This window comes from Anopheles merus, chromosome 3R (assembly GCF_017562075.2).
Source record: "Anopheles merus strain MAF chromosome 3R, AmerM5.1, whole genome shotgun sequence".
NCBI classification, from domain to species: Eukaryota; Metazoa; Arthropoda; class Insecta; order Diptera; family Culicidae; genus Anopheles; species Anopheles merus.
In genome coordinates, this window is record NC_054084.1 from 5,714,223 (window position 1) to 5,734,826 (window position 20,604).

At 46.9% G+C, this 20,604-nt stretch overlaps 2 protein-coding genes across 8 annotated transcripts in view; both read right to left on the reverse strand.

The window, feature by feature from the left end:
• Positions 1-20,604, reverse strand: part of LOC121595284 (protein spire) — a 118,324-nt gene that overhangs the window by 3,775 nt on the left and 93,945 nt on the right. For 5 of the 6 annotated variants that reach the window (XM_041919152.1, XM_041919153.1, XM_041919154.1 and 2 more), the window contains 3 exons: positions 6,392-6,631; positions 2,093-2,388; positions 108-375 (listed from right to left, as the gene is read on the reverse strand). In XM_041919152.1, the coding sequence (XP_041775086.1) occupies positions 108-375; positions 2,093-2,388; positions 6,392-6,631 (804 nt within the window). The remainder of the gene's footprint in view (positions 1-107; positions 376-2,092; positions 2,389-6,391; positions 6,632-20,604) is intronic. The other variant, XM_041919156.1, reaches the window with a different exon arrangement.
• LOC121595285 (mucin-5AC-like) lies at positions 8,681-11,759 on the reverse strand. 2 transcript variants are annotated; one of them, XM_041919158.1, is made up of 2 exons: positions 10,269-11,759; positions 8,681-10,187 (listed from the first exon to the last, which is right to left on the reverse strand). In XM_041919158.1, exons 1-2 carry the CDS (start codon positions 11,695-11,697, stop codon positions 9,136-9,138), a joined length of 2,481 nt encoding a protein of 826 aa, XP_041775092.1. In that variant the 5' UTR covers positions 11,698-11,759; the 3' UTR covers positions 8,681-9,135. The 2 variants fall into 2 exon arrangements, with proteins under 2 accessions (XP_041775092.1, XP_041775091.1); XM_041919157.1 differs by having other exon boundaries at positions 8,682-11,759.

Genomic DNA, 20,604 nt, shown 5'->3' on the forward strand with positions numbered 1-20,604 from the left:
ACAGTGTGGGACAGTGTGAGAGCGCGTGTTAGTAACTGTGGGCGAGGACACGGCCGAACCGCCAAGAAGCGGGCGCGCCTTTCCCAAATCTTCATTCTTTCACTCACTTGTCCGTCGCAGCACGGTGTTGATGTTGTTCTGATTGTTCTCGTTGTTGACGATCATCAGCCGGTTTGTACTGTGGTTGCTGTCGTTGGTGTGGCCGCTACCACCGCCACCGCCAGCGTCTGTGCTGCTGCGCTTGCCTCCAACGCTGCCACCGTACAGTATCCGGTGACTGCCACCGTTCTGCTGCTGGCTCCGGGGCCCCCCACTGGTAGCGCTCGGGCCCGAATCTGCGCCATCGTTCGCTGTCTCATCAATGAAGTCATCATCCTAAAAGGAAACGTGTTAGAGCATAAAACACACAAAAAGCGGGTCATAAAACAATGGAAAAGCAACTGAAAACACAAATTAGCGACGGTTGGCCATTGGGCCACATGTTTCGAAGCAGTATTGCACCATGCTTTTTAGCATAATACGGCAGCTTTTGCTTCTCAGCAGCCGAAGGTCACGTCGAAATCCGGAGAAGGAGTGCGTGCTTTTAAAAAAGTGGGTGAGAAAACCCACCCCAAACCGGTACAATCTCTGCGAGCTCCTTTAGAATACGGTCACGCAGTTTTTGAAAGTTTCCACCCCGAACCCACCTTGTGTCTCTTGGTCTGCGAAAGTGGCCCGCGAACGGCAACACATATCTGATCACGTTTTGGACGCAAAGCGGCACCAAAGCTGGAATGTGCCAGCGGGACCGAGAATGGACCGCGAGAGTGTGTGAGGCTGAACGAACGGAAAAGGTTAAACCCCCCGAGCGACCTCAACATTTACGAAACACAGTGGAGTTCCACAGCGGAAGCACAACAAACTTTGTCTACCAAATGTGTGAAAATCGTTTCAGTTCGCAGTGGGCGCAAAGGGCGCTGTTTTTTAAGTGGCCAAAGTGCAACACAACACCTCACGCCAGCAGCAGCTTTTCCACGCTCCCATTTGCCTCGCTTCGAGAATGGAGTGCGGGAAAGAGGGTTGGCGCATAAACGCATTTTGCAAAGTTCAAAGGTAAGTTCCTTCGCTGCACCATGGACTGCAGAGTTGGACTCTTTCGTCCGTAGCAGTACATTAAATGTTCTTTCTTTTTGGGGTGGATTTATGGTTTAATGGATTAAGAGGAAACGTGTAAAACATTGAGGTCTTTTGGGAGGATTTAGTTCGTCGCAAGAATGAACCTTTTTTTTTTGTACCGAAAAGCGGTTTTAAGACTCGCTAAACGTTTCCCTTCACTTCTTGCAGTTCCAGTAATTCAATCGCCGCAAACAAACACATACACACCGAGTCAATTTATGCCAACAACCTTGGCTGCGTACTCCAGTTTCCCGAAACCGAAACCAACAGACCTCAGATTGCACCATCCCACCATTACCGGTTCGAAACACGTGAAGGGGAGGCCCACTCGGCGGAATGCTCTTGAAGAAATCCACCCGCCAGACTGAACCGGAGGAGGTTGTTCTTTTAAGTCCTCATTTAGCAGCACGACATCTGCGGCTTCGTGTCGACTCAAACAGTGAGAAAATACACGTCCACCAAGTCCGCCAACAACAATGGACACTGGGTGAATTGCTTCACAATTTGTACCAAAAATCACCCGCTAAACGGTTATTGCATTCGTGTTGAGCTGTTTAGTTAGTTATTCTATGATGACGTTTGGTGATGTTTGCCTACCAACAACTTCATGACGGCAGCATCATGGCTGAAATTCCAATTTATACAGACAGACAAGGAATGTCCAAACATGAAGCAGCAACTCAGCAATGTGGAGCAAGCTCGCCATCTAAAGGGTCGGCAAGCTATCTGCAAGGGCCCACCACGCCACGCTTTGCATGATCCGCGATCTTACCCGCCCGATTCGACCGTCTATAATCAGTGCATTGTTACAAATCCCTCCCCCCAGTGTAATACATCGTGACCGAGACATTATCCGAGTTATCTAACGATGGTCCAACTTAGACGCCCAGAACGACGCCTTCCCCTCCCCCCAAAAGCGCCACGACGGCGTACTTACGTTGAACAGCGAAAAGTCTACTGGTATCAGTCTTAGGGTGTTACGGGGCGTACCGCTGGTGTGCGAAAAACTCGATCGACCCAGCGTCATCGTTTTGTGGGCCGTGCTGATGCCGCCGCCGAAGTAGCTGGAACCGTGGTGGAAGCTGGCACTCTGGCTGCTGCCGGTTCCACCGCCGCTGCCGCCGCCGCTGCTACTGCTGCCGATCCCGTCCAGGCTGTGGGCTGCACCGCTGATGTCGATTTCATCATCGCACGATTTCTTTACGCTATCTACTTGGGTTGTGGTAGGTAAAACTGAAAGTAGCAATTGTGAGCAGAGCAAAAGAAAAGGGAAAACATTAGATTGAATTAGCTACAGAGCGCAAGGGGACACGTTTCTTTCACCATGTCGAGCACGAGCAATGACTTCACAAACGTTTTTCGGCTAGATAAAAGACAAAAAACAAACACAACACACCAAGCTACTAATGAACGTTTGACAAATTTAACACAAGCATGCAATAAACGGGACCAAGGCTACGATTTCAAACAAAAAACCCAAAAAATCCAAAACAACGACACAGACGCTCGCCTAATAAGCGTTAACCTAATTTTTATCAGCTCCCCTATGGGTGAGTAATGCTGTAATGCTTTCTCGCTGCGCGATCGTTTACCAGCACGTTTGGTGTTATGTCATGGCTGTAAAAGGGTAGGCACACTACACCTAAAAAAGCCGCATCCCATCAATAAATGTAGTAAACCACTGATAGGTCGCGGTTTTTTATCGTCACCACGGACACACACACACGCGCGGGCCGTTTGTCGTCTGTTTCAAGTTGTGTTGTGTCTGCGGTGCGGTGGCAGGGGGCTTTTTATCCACCCAAAGACCCTGGCCTAGAACGAGAACGTGGGGCTGTGGGGCGTAGTACAGTAGTACACCTTGAGGGTCAGGCTTCACCTCAGGCTCGTTTTGGGCTGGGGGGGGGTAAGACGCGTTCTTCTTTCCTTTACCACCCATTGGGTTGGAGGAAGGAAACACGGAGCTGTGAAATGGGTAAAAAATGGCTTCCTTTTTGCACCGTATTGAATTGTGTTTGAGGGTTAGTCAGACCCCTCCCTGGTATCGATCAATGCCTGCCGCTCATGTTACGCTCAGCAAACGTCAGCAACAAGTGTACAGTGTTGGCGATGGGAAGGAGCCCCGTGTAAGGCCATGCTACTTCAAGGTGAAAGGCCCACCATGCGCCTGGCAAAAGAAGATCTATTACTTAACGGTCACCACAGCACAATGAGTCATTAACTGCTCTGACACTCACAAAACCCTTGTTTTTATAGTGTTTGCGTTCTACCCTCTGCTTTTCTGTCGGGTTAGAACAAAGCCTTGAACTCTTTTAGCGTTTCTGGGGCCTGTACAAACACACGATTTATGATGCTTGCTTGTAAGTGTTTCTTTCATGCATGAGCTTTTTAGGGTTTCGGGGGTTGGAGCATGATGCCCCAAATTTGGGTCGTCCCATACAAGTCCCCCACCACTCCTCCAAAAGTAAATACACACGCCATCTCAAACATACTGGGTGAGGCAACTCTTGGAAACGCCTTCACATGTTTGACCATTACACTACCTACAGTAGTTACTGTAACGAGGCAGAAATTCGTCCAGGAGCCACAAATTCGATTTTGAAAGCCCCAGACATAAATAGCCAAAGAAAGAGCCAACCTCCCCTGGGAGATAACACCGACCGGAAGGCATCTTTGCCTTGCATCGTCATGTCTTCAGGGATGAAGCCGCATACCACACGCGCACAAGCAGAATGCACAAAGCGGACATGTTTTAATGCCGATTAGGTTTACAAATTCATGAGCTTGAGCTGAACCTTGGGACCTCGGGATGAGTTTGAGGGAGATCCTTCTAGGAAGCATCCCTGGCAGTGAGCGTCCACACACGTCCAAGACTGCACTGGATTATGTAGCCTGTATGCTTTCACTATAAAGAAGTACAAGAGTTGCAGTAAAGAGAGCTTCTGTGGAGGCAAGAGAGAACCACACATCCTACTTCCCGACAAAGTTGAACTCAATTCTCTAATGGGATACATTTTTATAAAATTGCACTTTTACGACAGTCGTTTGTAAGATGGTATAACTTCCCGGTAAGAGCCACAAACATCTCCTTTTAAGACGTGATGTCGGTACGAGTTTAAAATGTGTCAGTTTCTGTGTTTTTTTGTTTGGTAAGGTAAATACAAAAGAGGAAGATAAATTTCACACTAAAATTCTTGCCAAAGTGTTTCAACTTGTGCAACATCTTTGGCTCTACTACAGACACTGGTTAGGTTTATTTTGGCAATTCCTGGCCTCGGGCCAACATGCCGATTGGCGTCTATCGATTCGAGCTTTGAGTACGAAAATCCGGGGAGGGGAGCATAATAAAATGAACGCTTTATTCCACCAAGCATATGGTAGATATACACCGAAAAAAAAGCAACAGCTCAAATGCAGAGTGTTCAATTTCGTTCGCAATGTTTGCCCTTCCGCTTCGTGGCAAGTTGTACGTCAACAAGTCGTTTTCCCATATTCCCAGAAGCTGCCTTACGGTACCCCATATTATGCTGGCGTTGCGTTGGACACTTTTCTCTCGACGGTATCATTATGTCTCATCCCCATCACATCCACATTATATCATCATATTCATTATGTGTGTGGTCCGGCACGAATTGGCTCAAGGCTGGGCATCACGGAGCACAAGAGAGCAGACACCCACATGACGAGGGGGGGGGGGGGGGGTGGATGATACTAGCATTTGCATCGCACTGTTTCCCCACACAAGACTGCCCCGTGGTGAACTTGTGCCGATCAATAACTGGCAGAATAAACATGACCCTGTTTTGCGACGCACATCCGAAAGCTGCGAAAAGCATCATTTTTCTCTGCGTTGTCTCTTCTCTTCCTCTGCGTTGGTCTTTTTCTTCCCCCCAGACGCTGGTATTAAAAGGACCTGCATAAATCAATCGATTTTCACCGCTCACACCAAACCAAAAAGCTGCGAAATGGAGCACACGCCACACTTCGCCGTACGGCAGTGACGCAATAACAAAACGACGATGCGTCGTGATTTGAGCTCGATTGGAAAACGGAATGCATATTTAATGGCCGGACGGACTATCGGAATGGACACCAAATCTCTGTCTTCAAATCGTGCGTGGACACCACGCTGTGTGGTAAATTGAGCGTGTGAAGATTAGCCGTTTGTCGTCGTTGAAACGGACATGACGCGACAAAATGTCGAAGGTTCCGCGGTGACTAACAAGACCACGACAACAGCTACCTTCTCTTGCCAAAAAACTAACGCCTCTTGCTTGAGGTGAACGCGCAAGAAGCCCTAAACATCGCCCAAACACCATTACCAAACAAGACACGTTTTATGATGCCATGAGCTTGGAGCTTGGCTGAGTCGCGGCTTGCCTTCGGTGATGGCGTTGAAATCAGAGTGACAAACTCACGGTGGGCAATAAGGTGGGAACTGGATAACCGGTGGCGCTACACACCGCATGTTACAGGGCAACGAACTCGCAGGAGGGTGTGCAAATTGCACCCCTGTCTCTGCTGGTGTGTACTATTCTATGGAATGATTAGCATCAGTCCGCTACATTTTCTTCTTCCATATGGTAATGATGGGGTTTGTGGGTGAATAGGTTTCAAGTGAAGATCCCCTAGAACATTCACATACTAGTTACAACAAAAAAACTCTTTCTAACTCTAAGAAACACTTCTACAACTAGCAGCAATGAACTGAATACGTCCCAGCAAGCAGTGCGCCCAATTTTCCAGCTCTTGGTTTTCCATAATTGGTGACCTGTTGGTTTCTTGGAACTCCTAGGAAAAACTTTAACCCATCCCAACCACTCAACCCGCCTAATTCCAAAGCGGGGGCGGGAAATAAACAAATCGTTGTTTGCACGGCCATTTAGGCTGATTGCTACCGCCATGTTTTGGGAATTAAGTTAATTATTTTGACAAGCAGTTTTCCCTACATCGCCCACAATAATGGCCGCATTCTGTGAGGAAGCGTTTTCGTCGAAATTAATTCAAAGTATACATCTAAATTATGGTCACATTCGCCTCGTTTTCTCGTTAAAGACTATATAACATATGGTGCAAGAGCATTAATCATAATAGAACTTCGTATCTCTCCTTCTTTGTAGCGGCTCACGCAATCCAATTTTAGGGAACGAACACAACGCGGAACCTAAACCCTAATGGTAATCCAAACACACAAAAAAAAACAGCAACTCAACGACTCCCCCGAACAAAACAAGTGTACCTGATCTGGGCTTTGGCGTTGGCGGCTGTTGTGTTGCCCGTGGGGCCGCCTTCGGTACGCGATTGATGGGCGGCAGACCCGCAACAGTACCGCCGGCAATGCTGTTGCTCCTGTGCTTGGCCGGTGTCGGTGGTTTGCGCGGTGACGGTGCCATCGGTACCGTGGCCGGGTTGTCCGCCGGACAGTACGCCAGGTCGCGAACGGCATCGACGCACGGGTCGCCATCGGGTGAATCACAGTCTGCGGTCGCCGTGACAAACATGATTTTGTGTAACCTTTTTTCTATGTAACCGTTTAACTATTCGTAAGCAGTTTGTATCACTCTCAGGTGGATTGCAAATGAAAACTACGCTTCGATAGGATATTTAACCAACAAACAAAACAAAAAAGTTCATGAACGTGCAACTGTACACTAAAAACGAAATGGATGGTTTTATGAAATACGATGCTTTCGCTGTGCTGCACAAAGGTCTGAAGTGTCTTTCAATGCACTTAAGACGCTTCGAGACGGAGCGATCGATAAATTGTAGTCTGCGGTTAAGGAAAACTGACCCGATCCGCCGTGCCATGTCGAGAAGGAACTAACGATGACATCATCAACGGCAGACCCTGCACAATCCCTACGACCACCTTATTTTATTATCCAACGTGCTGCAACGTTGGATGGTTGCGGTGGGTACTTTACGTACGCTTCCTCAAGCCAGACGAGTCTAACGAGCGTGTTTGTATACATATAGGAGCGACATAGATGTGTCCTCACACCAAAACAAGGATACCAAGAGTATCCCTTTCCATCAACATCGGAAAATATAGTATCCTCCATTTCCCAACAGATGGTACCTTCAGGAGTACCGGTTGTGGAAGGAAATGAATCACCCAGTACCTTACTCTTTAGATCAGATACTATAGTTTTATGAGTCAGCTGAGGAAAACAACAACAAAAAAGCGAACAAAATCATAGGTGGAGCATAGCAATATTATCCAACCACATATCCAACCAGGAGAGACCGGGGGTTTGTATCCTTGGGGAACTCATAAAACCGTACACGGAAAGCCCTCCCCATCACAACCGAGGCACGACAAAGGATACGGATGTTTATCGGTCGGTCCTGATCTCGCTCTATTTTTAATTTCCCATTTTCTCTCCTGCACCTGCACTAACACCAAACACCACTTTCGCACAAACACACTCGTAGAATGCAGTGGATTTTCCTGCCTTTTCCACACACTGGCACTACGTGAGAGGGATGGCACAACGAAATAATCAGGGAAGCTCAGTCGACAGAAACACGACCACGTCCGTGTTGCGTTGGTTCGGAAAATCTACACGCACTCGTCCACTTATCGATTAATCAAATGGCAGATCTGTTTTTACTGGTTTTCTCCATGAAAATGCAAACACTTGCAACATGGAGAACGACACATAAACGAAGGGCACAACTATCACCACATTGCTAACCGGAGGGTTGCGTTTTAGTACCGTAGAAACAGCTAATTAAACACGCGACAAGCAAGCCTCAATACACTCAAGAAGGCGACTGTAGAAGTTGGCGATATCGAGGAAGCTAGAGGTTTATGCTGCGTACAGAGCATTGTTGCAACTGCATCACACCAATTGAAACATTGCCCCAGCAACCACAGCAAAAAAAAAACTGTGCGAAAAGCTTCACGGAGACAAATCTCGCACGCGCGTACGTTTCGGCCCCGCGTGGTTAACGTTCTTTCGCGAACTGTACGTGGTGAGTTCCCGTGAACGGTCTGCAACCCCCTTTTGGCGATATGCTTTGCAACGAGCAAGAGAGCGCCTCTATGTTTGTGCGAGAGAGGGAGAGTGTCACCGTTTTATGCTGAAATAGTAAAACCTGGCAGTGGCTGTGTTGGTGCGTAGCCGATGCTGCTAGCGGAGCGCGTGCGCAACCACCACATTATCTCGATTGCGGAGCGTGAGCAGCGGTCGTCGCTAGTAGTAACGGGCAGTGTGTTGTGACTGTGTTGGTCACAGGCAACAATGACAACCGTGTGCCACCCTCCGTTTCTGCCTCGCGCATATGCACAACATAAACAAAACATTGCTTCTCCCATCGCATCGGTGGCGGTCGGTGCTAGCTTGCTACATCTATCGCACTACATTGAATCGGTGGTGGTAGTAGTAACGCAAGCTGAACATAAACAAAAGCTGGGGAACAAAACGAGAGCATACTCTTGGAGCGGTCCAGCGCCGGCGCTTATCTTGTACACTGCTTGTCGTAAAAGTAAAACCTAAAGGGAGGCAAGGTTTATTCCATAATTTTACATTTATTTTCCTAACATTTACGTTTCTCTCTTACTCACCTGCATGTAAAATTATCCCTAATAGTTATAGTAATTAAAGAACTGCATTTAATTGAAAATATGTATAACACTTTTCCAGATTTTCCCTGAATCAAACAATGTGTACAATCATCTGCATATCTTCTTTCATCGATTCGTGGAAACGACAGTTATCATAATTATCATACAACTTCCACATCGATCACATTACTCGCTACCAGTGTTTGCTGAGATAAAGATGTATTCATTTTACATTAAGGCATATTGTTTTGAACTTCTTCGACTTCCGTATCGTATCTGTTGCTACCTCTGCAACACGAAACGCCTTTCATTACTATCGGTGACGAATTGCCTACGGAATGATAGCCATCTCGGTGTCGGCTACTTGAGATGCAGCCGCAAACGGAACCGAAGCGGATGTGGCGTGCATCCATTTATCTAGTTCTGCTATCAAGGTGCGGCCTGACTCGTATCGGTTGTTGACGGAATCGTTTCGTAGGAGTACGATCGAGGGGCTTTATACGGGCCGATTGGGTCGTAGTAGTCGTCGTCGTCGTGTGGGATTTCGTTGTTCTTCTTGTTGGTTTACGGTTTATAGGGACCATTTCTGGAGACGTTGGATATGTGGTTAACTCAGACAAATATTGCGCTGGAGTGGTCCAATTATGCGTAGAAGTTGGCCAGTTTTGAGGATGCTCAGTAACATTCCATGCTGGCGTCGTCTCAGTCCAGTTTATTGATGGAGTTGTCCAGTTCTGGGGTAGTGTAGTCCAATTCTGTGATGGAGTCGTCCAGTTTTGTGTTGGTGTAGTCAAGTTTTGCAAAGGAGTGGTCCAGTTCTGCGGGGGATTGGTCCAGTTCTGCGATGGAGTGGTCCAATTTTGAGGATGCTCAGTTAGATTCCACGAAGGAGTTGAGCCAGTCGGGTTAAAAGTTGAGTTCCAATCAGGAGTCGTCCAGTTTTGCGGTGGCTCAGTCACATTCCACGAAGGAGTTGAGCCAGTCGGGTTAAAAGTTGAGTTCCAATCAGGAGTCGTCCAGTTCTGTGGAGGCTCAGTCATATTCCACGTAGGAGTTGAGCCAGTCGGATTCCACGTTGAGTTCCAGTCAGGAGTCGTCCAGTTCTGCGGTGACTCAGTCAAATTCCATGAAGGAGTTGAGCCAGTCGGGTTAAAGGTTGAGTTCCATTCAGGAGTCGTCCAGTTCTGCGGTGGCTCAGTCACATTCCACGAAGGAGTTGAGCCTGTCGGATTCCACGTTGAGTTCCAGTCAGGAGTCGTCCAGTTCTGTGGAGGCTCAGTCACATTCCACGAAGGAGTTGAGCCAGTCGGATTCCACGTTGAGTTCCAAGCAGGAGTCGTCCAGTTCTGCGGTGGCTCAGTCACATTCCACGAAGGAGTTGAGCCAGTCGGGTTAAAAGTTGAGTTCCAATCAGGAGCCGTCCAGTTCTGTGGAGGCTCAGTCACATTCCACGTAGGAGTTGAGCCTGTCGGATTCCACGTTGAGTTCCAGTCAGGAGTCGTCCAGTTCTGCGGTGACTCAGTCACATTCCACGAAGGAGTTGAGCCAGTCGGATTCCACGTTGAGTTCCAAGCAGGAGTCGTCCAGTTCTGCGGTGGCTCAGTCACATTCCACGAAGGAGTTGAGCTGGTCGGATTCCACGTTGAGTTCCACTCAGAAGTCGTCCAGTTCTGCGGTGGCTCAGTCACATTCCATGCAGGAGTTGAGCCAGTCGGATTCCACGTTGAACTCGATTCAGGAGTCGTCCAGTTCTGCGGTGGCTCAGTCACATTCCACGTAGGAGTTGAGCCTGTCGGATTCCACGTTGAGTTCCAGTCAGGAGTCGTCCAGTTCTGCGGTGACTCAGTCACATTCCACGAAGGAGTTGAGCCAGTCGGATTCCACGTTGAGTTCCAAGCAGGAGTCGTCCAGTTCTGCGGTGGCTCAGTCACATTCCACGAAGGAGTTGAGCTGGTCGGTTTCCACGTTGAGTTCCATTCAGGAGTCGTCCAGTTCTGTGGAGGCTCAGTCACATTCCACGTAGGAGTTGAGCCAGTCGGATTCCACGTTGAGTTCCACTCAGAAGTCGTCCAGTTCTGCGATGGCTCAGTCACATTCCACGTAGGAGTTGAACCTGTCGGATTAAAGGTTGAGTTCCATTCAGGAGTCGTCCAGTTCTGCGGTGGCTCAGTCACATTCCACGAAGGAGTTGAGCCAGTCGGATTCCACGTTGAGTTCCATTCAGGAGTCGTCCAGTTCTGCGGTGACTCAGTCACATTCCACGAAGGAGTTGAGCTGGTCGGATTCCACGTTGAGTTCCAATCAGGAGTCGTCCAGTTCTGTGGAGGCTCAGTCACATTCCACGTAGGAGTTGAGCCAGTCGGATTCCACGTTGAGTTCCAATCAGAAGTCGTCCAGTTCTGCGATGGCTCAGTCACATTCCACGAAGGAGTTGAGCCGGTCGGATTCCACGTTGAGTTCCACTCAGGGGTCGTCCAGTTCTGCGATGGCTCAGTCACATTCCACGTAGGAGTTGAACCTGTCGGATTAAAGGTTGAGTTCCATTCAGGAGTCGTCCAGTTCTGCGGTGGCTCAGTCACATTCCACGTAGGAGTTGAGCCAGTCGGATTCCACGTTGAGTTCCAATCAGAAGTCGTCCAGTTCTGCGATGGCTCAGTCACATTCCACGAAGGAGTTGAGCCGGTCGAATCCCACGTTGAGCTCGAATCAGCTGTTGTCCCATTCACAGGCGGACCAGGCCTATCCCATGAGGGAGTTGATCCTTCTGCCACCCATGATAAGCTCGCTCCGTCCTTTAGCACTGATTCTGTTTGATTTGTTGGTGCATCAGCAGTAGTTGGTACCGTACCATCGGTCGTTAGTGTCACATTGTTTATTGCTTCAGCGTGCACCACAACCACCTGACACAGAAGATTCAAACACAACAGCACACCTAGACCACTGTGACACACTTTCAGCAACTTGAGGCGCCTCATCGTAAGGCGTAACTACTATCCGGAACAACAACTAGTATCGATCTGTCACCGCAGGTCCCGCTGGATGTCATCATTTATACTTTACTCCGGAGCGGGCCTTTTATCGGGATGTAATCTTTCTACACATCTTTCCATCCCTATCAGAGCTTATCATAATTGCTTTTTGTCGTGATAACGGCGTAAGTGCGCTCCCCCTTCTTTGAGTAACCAATGCGGTAGACCAATGGTTCATTCATATTGATTTATTGCATTCAAAAGTACTCGCCCGAGGGAGTGAAGTGATTCTTCCGGTTAGAGATTAAAATACAGCTGCTACCGAAGTTTCATCAACAACCGATTGTGTGGCTGCAAGTCTATGAAACTGGGATACACCTTTCAGTCACTCGTTCATGACGTCATCGTATCCTGTGGGTATATTTCTAGGAAATCAATATCAGCAAATGAGAGGACGTCCTGCGCATACAAAACAGTTGTAGTGTACCAACACACAAGCGATGCGCTTTTTGCATCAAGTTGGCAAACGTTTGTGACCTTGGCATTTAACTGCGAAATCACCCCCCCATGATGAGATGCATTTGCTTTCCGCTCTATCGTTCGTCGCTTTCGCCGCTTTCGTCTCACGACAAACTCATGCAAGGTTAAGCGAAAAATCAATTTGGCGCTATAATGTAACAGAGAAGATGTTCCTGCTGTTACATCACGCTGATAGTAGTAAATTCAGGCTGCACTCAATTTCAATTTACTTCCATATGCTGCGGACAGTAAGCAATAGGATGTAATCGAGAGGAAATAAAAAATAAACTAAAACCCTTACTACTACCTAAGGAAACGAGATGAAAATACGAATGACAGTGGCAATAAAATATGCATTCACGAGAGTTTTCTCTCGACAGATTACACCGCGTTGCGAATCGCGAGAGAGCATCCGCGGCCCCGTGTCGGTTACGATGATGAATAATTGAGCAGACAGTGCGATATACCGTAAGTGTGGCGGGTTTTCCAGAAAACCTTTCCAGATACCGATAGCACTGCCCCGCCCGGTAAGACAAAGTCACACTGAAATACGTGCTCCAGATTGATGTGATTCACGATAGGAGAATCCCCCCAAGTTGCGGACACAGCACTCTTATCAACATCCTTCAGCGGAATGGTAGCTGCACAAACGGCATCGCGGGTGCCGTTTATTGAACTTGTAATAAATTCAATTGTGTTTAAAACGAAACATACTGTTCAACCAGCAAGAAATATGTGTACCCTCGCGCTATCTGGAGCCGATTTTGCTTTTGTCTTCAACAGAAATGTTTTAACGGTCAGTTACCGAACGCAAGGAATGGTTAGGCAGCACGTGTTTGCACAGTATCGAACAGAAAGTTAGGCGCCCGTTGGCAGCTTCAGTATGTATTTTCACACTGGTTTCTGTAGTTTGATTACACATAATATGCACAGTATCTGTCAAAAAGATCTGTCTTTCAGTGCAGCAAAATATCTTTTCACACGATAAGTATCAGACTCACTGAATCACGCGCATTGAGCTTGGGGAGGAACAAGCTTGAAAGTTAGTAATTCGATTTAACGATAAGACACGTGTCAGACATACTCTGCGAATACTTAACGCTTATCAGTTAAACATCAAAGCAAGTATCTGTTTAATATCGTTGACACGTTGTCAGCATCTCGTGCAAACTGAGCGAACCATACAACCCAACGATGCTCGGTTGCTTCTTCCCATTGCGTCACACTCACGGAAAACGGATGCACTGTACGTGTTTAACCATTCCGGTTCCGAACCTGCCCGAAATCCCAACGAAATGCCCTCAAAATTCCACTCCAATAAAGTCGTATTCTTTGTTATTTTCCTTTTCTCCAAACCATAACAGGGAACGAACGGGTGAAAGTTTCTCTCCTGGTACACCCAGACAAAGTTTCCTTCCCTTTCTGTTGCTGCTTATCGAAGGGCACACAAAAATAGGTTCGATAGACCCCGTCGCGTCATACCATGTTTATTTGGGGTGGTATTATTGGACATTGAGGGGGTACGAATTTATAATACTGCGTGATTGCGAGACCCAAACCCACCCGCGAACGTTTTTCTGAGGAAAGGCGGTTCGATACCCGACGGACGGATTTTTGTTTATGATTGCTCACGCAAGAAGGTCATTCCATGTCGCTGCTTTGGGTTTTACGAATAAAGACCTCTAGGGTACACCGATGGAAAGTTATGTCGCGACGCAAAATATGTGTTATATGTTTTATGGGTTTTGCTTACGAATTAGGACATTCCCAGAAACAATATTGATGATTTGCTAATCCATGTAAAACCATAGTTTACTGTGAAGCAAAACTCTGTTTACTGTACTTTAATTATTGAACCTTACCTTTACAATATTGTTTCTTCCCCGACACGGTTTATAAATCAAATTATTATCGTTTAAATCGATTTCAAAACCAATCACTACATTAATCTATACGCCGGGAGTCCATTACCCTCAGTAGTGCTTTCCCCAATCAATCACGCTATCGATTGTAAACGAAGAGCTGCCTCAACTCCAGTCCCTTCCCCAGCGGCTTTCAGAAACAGTAACAATTTCACGTAAACTGTGACAAATCCACTTATGAATGTTTCAAGTGCATCCGAACACATGGCCACTGAGAGGGACTTTATGAAACCAGCTGCAACTGGTTGTGGATCATACTTGTCTGTTTTGATTTCGCTTCGCTTCCCCAAAGCATTATGATGTGTGTGCTATGCCTAACAGGTTTTTATCAACCGTCACTGTTTGCATGGGGTGCATCGACACCATGCGCCGTGAAGCACGTGCTCGATCGTGCCTCAATTCCTCTCCTATCTGCGTGGCACAGTGTTACAAACAAACAAACAAAAAACACAGATGACGGGAGCGGCAATGATTCGATGTCCAAGAATTCCACACAGTGGAGTCGAGCTCCTCCAGCTGGATTACATCCTTTCCTGCTGCTGTCGACCTTATCGTCACTTTCACTTCACCCGGGAGCGAAGGAATGACTGGCTTTTGTTGGACGACACCTGACCCATACACACACACACATACACTTTAAAGGTTCCGGTCAAGCCACACAAAATCTGCAACGAATCGCTAGTCCAAGCTTGTGCCGAAAGAAAAACACCGCCACGCCGTCCCACGACGATGTGAGATTTAAATTTTCAATGGTGCGATCCACCACTCGAAATGGGGGGTGCGGCGATCACGATAAATGGCCCTCGGGGGACCCCTCTTTGGACATTAAACGGTCGCTTTTGCGTAGTATATCAACATTAGCCGGGCCAGCCTGGGCGATTCTATCTTCTTCTCCTCCGACAGCCGAAAAGAGTGAAAGGTGGGCCTTCCGTCCGGTTGCTTTTTTAGTGTATTTTTTTTATTTCGGCACGGTCCAACCTCTCCACACAGCTGGGAAAGGTGTTGGGAGTCTTACCCCGTCATAAGCTCAACGACCCACATTTTATCCCGAAGAAAGAACGGAATTTTAAGTGAGAGTGTGTTAAGAAATTGGATGTGTTGGTTTGGTCACTACCACTCTACTTGGACCTTGCACAGCACATGCGGGAACATATTCTAGTGCTTCCGGCTGCGTAACATCGGCCGCAAGGCAATCAATCGGAAAAAAGCAACGTGGTGTCTTCACGTGACATTTAAGCCGCTTAACCCTTCTCTCTCTGTGTGTGTGTATGTTTGTGCATTACGTGCCGAGTGTAGGCTCAATGTTGGCGCCCTTTTCCTGTGTACACTATTGACGGAAGTGTTATCGATTCACCGAGCTGAAAAGGCTCTAATACTCTCTCTATGTGTTACCTGTCATTCCCATGGCCAGCTGGCGAAGTTTTGCGTTGAGATTTATATAATCCATCGTAAAACAGGTAGTTACAACAAGTTCTGATAATATATCACAATCGCAACAGTCACATCACATTGTTATCAGATGCACATTTTCAAATCAACTTGATGTTTTTTTTATGTTGTTCCACATATGCAACTGATAATAGAGTGCTTAATGCATTCTTCACTACACTCCAACAAATTGCAACATGAAACTTCACATATTACCAAACTCAACACCCATTGCTTTCATCACACTATCCCGCCACACAACACATTGTTGCCCCATTCAACAACAATCGACCGAGAAATCACGCGAAACGAACGGATGCCAACCAAATCTCAGCGCCGACTAAAGTCCAACCGAAACCGGCATGCTGTGGGAAGCATAATTTTCCTGCCCGCTTTGCTCGAACTTGCTCGATACCCGTGCCGCGAATGTAACGAGCGCGAGGCACAAAAGCTTGCGACCCACTTCGTTCGTTTGTCCGCTCTTTCGAGTAGTTTGAACGGGCGAGCTTTCGAGCAGCTTTGTGATGACGCGCGCGCGAGTTCGATTTTTGTTTTCTTCTTTCGTCATCACCATCAATTGTTTGGCTATATTTCTTTTGGTAAGCGATGAAGTAAAACCGGCCCTTAGGTGGAGCCGGCAAGTAAAAATCGTTTGGTAGCACAATGGGCACGCTGTCAAACAGTTGATTCGTGGCTGCCAATTAACGTTGCTCAAGTGTGTAGGCGAGCTGTGGTTCGACCACGCTGCGACCACAGCGTTAAAGAAGGACACGAAGGGAAATTTTACCCCCTCCCATTTCATTCCGTGCTCGCTTGATTCGCTACGCTCGAACACGAAAAGCCAATTTGATTCGGCTTGGAAGGATAAGCGAAAACCATCACAACAACCACCCACCGCCCCAGCTAGCTAGCCAAGCGGCAAACCGGAATAATTTATTCGATTCCTTTAGCTGCGGTTTGTCCTGTAATGAGTTTCCAAGCAATGGGATTTTTTTCTCTTCCTTTCGGGGTTTTTTTTTTCATGAAATCCGGCATCGTTAATCAAATGAGCGTTACGGATGGTAAGATTAAGGATTTGCACGTACAGGACAACACCACAGCGGTGGTGCCTACGCTCTGAAGGATAATTGAATTTTATGGGTTAGCTGGAATCGAAGACAGAGCAGGAAGAAATTCACAACACACTGTTGCTTACTGGTCCCTGAGAAGCACATCTTGCGTGCACACACATTGGTAGTTAGTTTCTACTGAAATTGAATCTACCACATTTAAGACCATTTTGCAAACTTATTTAATGAAAATGAATGCATACAATAAAACACGCGTCCAATCTTACAATGCTGGCAAGCGAAAAACGCACGTGGAGTTACATCGTTGTGTGAACTGCCAGGCGCACACTTTTGAAAGCTTCGTCGAAAGCTTTCATCGAGCTTTAGTTCCCATCGTTGCCGATGGTGGCGCTAACATACGTCGAGAGAAATACTCTTCAGACGGTATACTCTTCAACAGGTCGAATGGATTTATTGTACAATTTGTTGCAAATTTAATTTTGTCTACATTATCTTGATGAGTATTACGCTCAAACAATTATTTTCAAAACATAATTTGTAAAGCCTAACATAACCAAAATTAATGTGTCTGCTTTTGATCGTGCCAATAGTAAACCATAATGGCATTTGCAAATTTCCCATCCATAACTTAGCGTTTAGGCCCATCCAGCGTTTATTATTCCTAAGTGACGTGCAGTTGACTGGAATTGAATTAAAATATCATACTCGGCAGATATCGAACCTGAGACGCATGGGGGCGGGGTACAAGATTAGCATCTCATTTGCATTCCCTTGGCGGGTGTCTTTTCCCTTTCGCTTTCGGGGACGCACAAAAACCGCCTTACGTTGCGGTATTTTTACACGTGCTATCGTAGTAAAGCTCGCTCGTTTGCCGCCAACGATTTATGATTGCGCGGGTCACCCCGTGTAGCTTCCTGCATAACTACTGCAGTTGGCCCGTCCTCGAGCGAAATGGGCAAAACCAAATAATCGCACACGAGACAGCACAAGACATTCCAGCCCGCGACTGTGCTGTGACCAACGGTCGGAACAAATGACCCACAGCTCGCGACATCCAAGCGCGCAATGCGCAAAAGGCTTTGACATGTTTATGAGACATTGTTCCTGTCCTGTTTCCACACCCCACCCGGGAGTATAGTGAGGATTGGGATGCGCACAAGGCTGGTGGATAATCAGCTCCACGGTTAGGGCACGAGAGAGGGATCGATCCGCTACGTTTGATAGCGAGCGTCGGTCGGCCAGCAAAATGCGTTTAAAACGCGAGTGATGGGTCTTTAACCGTTTGATCGTTTGCCGTGTGTTTCGTAATTGTACACAAATTTGTGACGTTACTTTTGCTCCGCGTGATTAAATGTTAAAACGGGGCTGTGGCTATTTGCAGAGGGTAGCCACGGAGTGGGAATAACCGTCCAAAACTGTGTCTGTTTTTTCTTTATTAGCACGCATTACATTGCTTTACAGCGGAACGGCATGAAAAGAATCGCACAAGAATGGGACATTTTCGGTCACAACCCTCCCATCCATCAAGATGCTGACCCGACGATAACGGTGCATACACCAGAGGATGGACCAGCTTTATGTTGCCACGACAAACAACAATTTGCATACCATCTTGTGCGTCCGGAGCGGAGAAAGTAATAGAAGAAAAAATAAATTAAAAAATCCACTTTCTTAGCTATAAAAAAACGACTCCGTTCTTTCTCTCAACTTCTGGAATGCATTCTCGGTTGATGGCGTTACTCCTGTGTCCTCTCGTTTTATTGCACAAAGAATAAGAACTTATTTTTCTCATCATTTGCATAACGCAGCGAAAGAGTTGTCCCATTCTGGCGCTCCTTCCGATACGCTAGCTAATTTAATTTAACTATCAAAAAAGAAAGACTCAAACCCAGCCAATCAAAACCAGTGGACTGAAGCGCTTTACGAGTGCGCTCTCCACATAAACGTCACAGTCTATGATTTTTATGATAAAACCCGCGCAACCCGCTGCAGTGTCGCACATGCCGGCTCGTTATCGCCTTTCAGTAGACCCTCTCTAGCACACGGCACGAAATATAAAAGCTCCCAAAGGGTGGCTAAAGACACCCATCGAGGGTCACCCCTTTCCGTGACGAAGCGTGCCTACCGGACTGGATGATAGTCAATAGTGAACCGGTCAATTGGCTGATGGATCGTAAAATTTGGACCGCACCGAATTTTTTAGTTTATGTTTTTCAATATCTCGGCCTCATGCCGGACGATCTGTAAAGCGTTTGTTATAAAAATTATAGAAAAATCAAACCTACAGCACCGTGCATAATTTGAGTGCGGGAATAAAATAATGAGGGTCGTAAAAATGTAACACTCTATTCGCCCGTGGGGCCTGCAGCTTGATGTTTGCATCTAGCTGCATTTTTCTCCAATCGACAGTGAAAATTGGAAGACAATCAAATTGAGGAGAATATGTTCGGGTCATTTTCAGAGTTGAATTATTGATTTGGTACTTTAAAAGATGTGTTTCTCATTGAAACGAGCAGAGTAAAAGTCAATTCAAAGTAAAAATGCGATGACAAGAGCATAGTTATGAAAGAAAGTAATATATTCCTCAGAAGCTTTCAATGGCTATTTCCCACCGCCGGGAAAACAGTACTCATCCTAGACATTATTGACCATTGGTCAATAAATGTGCAACCAAACGAGCTTGACAAAAAGGCTCTCGACATGTACGATTGTGGGTCAAGTCCCTCTCTCTGTTTCTCCCGTCGGTTTGCAACATTAGCTCGCTGGTTAGAAACAGAAAGTAAGCATCACAGCGACCCTACACACAGCACTCGAACATGCGGTCCCTGTGCTAAAATGCACTTATGCCTGTGCAAGCGCATGATTGGCAGCGATGATGAACAGGTTTCAAAAAGGGTGGCACATATTTTTGCATGCGCCTCATCATCGACACCAAAAGCCGACGGGAATTTCTTTCGGAAATGAGTTGATGTTTTATTGACTGCTGCTCTTATCGACAGTCGTCGTCGTCGTCGTCGTTATTCGCGGTGAAAGTTGTTCTATCGAGTGAATGCAATTTCTCACACGCTCTCTGTTTTACCCAGGAACAGGGCGGAACAGTCCTTCTGCCACTGCCAATCACAAAAATCGCCCTCGTCCCGTACACACATTGAGACATTTCCTGCCCCATATATTGCGCTCGCCCGGTGTTAACGGTGGGCTTTGGCGTCTTAATAACTACCAAACAAACCATTTGCTGCTCGCAATAAGTGAACGTAATTAATTAACGTCTCCCAGCGCACGTATCATTAAATGAACTGTCAATTGGCATAGGACGAGTGTGTGTAAGAAAGAGAGAAAGCACTGGGAGCATACATCATACGTCCACCTTACGTCACATACGAGCACGCTTTATGTGCGAACCCGCGCTGGAGAAATTGCACATTAAATGGCTATCATCGATCAGGGAAGATTCTTTTCATCCTTTTTTGCTGCCATGATGAGCACTACCGCTTTGTGTGGTTGGCGGGAAACCCTCCATGACGCATCACCCGTGGCCACACGCTGGCATGATGTTTGATGGAAGCTTCAATAGAACGTACGGGACGGGCGGTACGCGCGAATGAATATGATTGACAAGACGGCGGCGCGTTTGGCGTGTGAAAAGTGCAGCAAAAGGGTTCGCTGGGAATAGGCGCATCCGCACCGTGTTAGGAATTTGTTGTGGCACTGTTTAGATTGTAGCTTGGGCGATAGTTGCAACAATGTTGAGGTCCTGAGGGAATGGCTCCCTTTGGCTCCAAGCACGGCGGGATGCAAGAATAAAATAGCATCTTCAACAGACTGAATAGATTATTCAAACAGCTCCATTTCTGAGCGTTAACACAATGTTCTTTGCTCCTTAACATATACAGGCCTCCTCGCTGATTGAAACAAATACCGTTGAACCCAAATTAAGACATTCTGCACGGTCATCAGCCATGTTCCACATAAAC

Excerpts from the sequence above, each read along its gene's own strand:
- LOC121595285 (XM_041919157.1), bottom strand. The coding sequence starts at position 11,697 with ATGAGGCGCCTCAAGTTGCTGAAAGTGTGTCACAGTGGTCTAGGTGTG.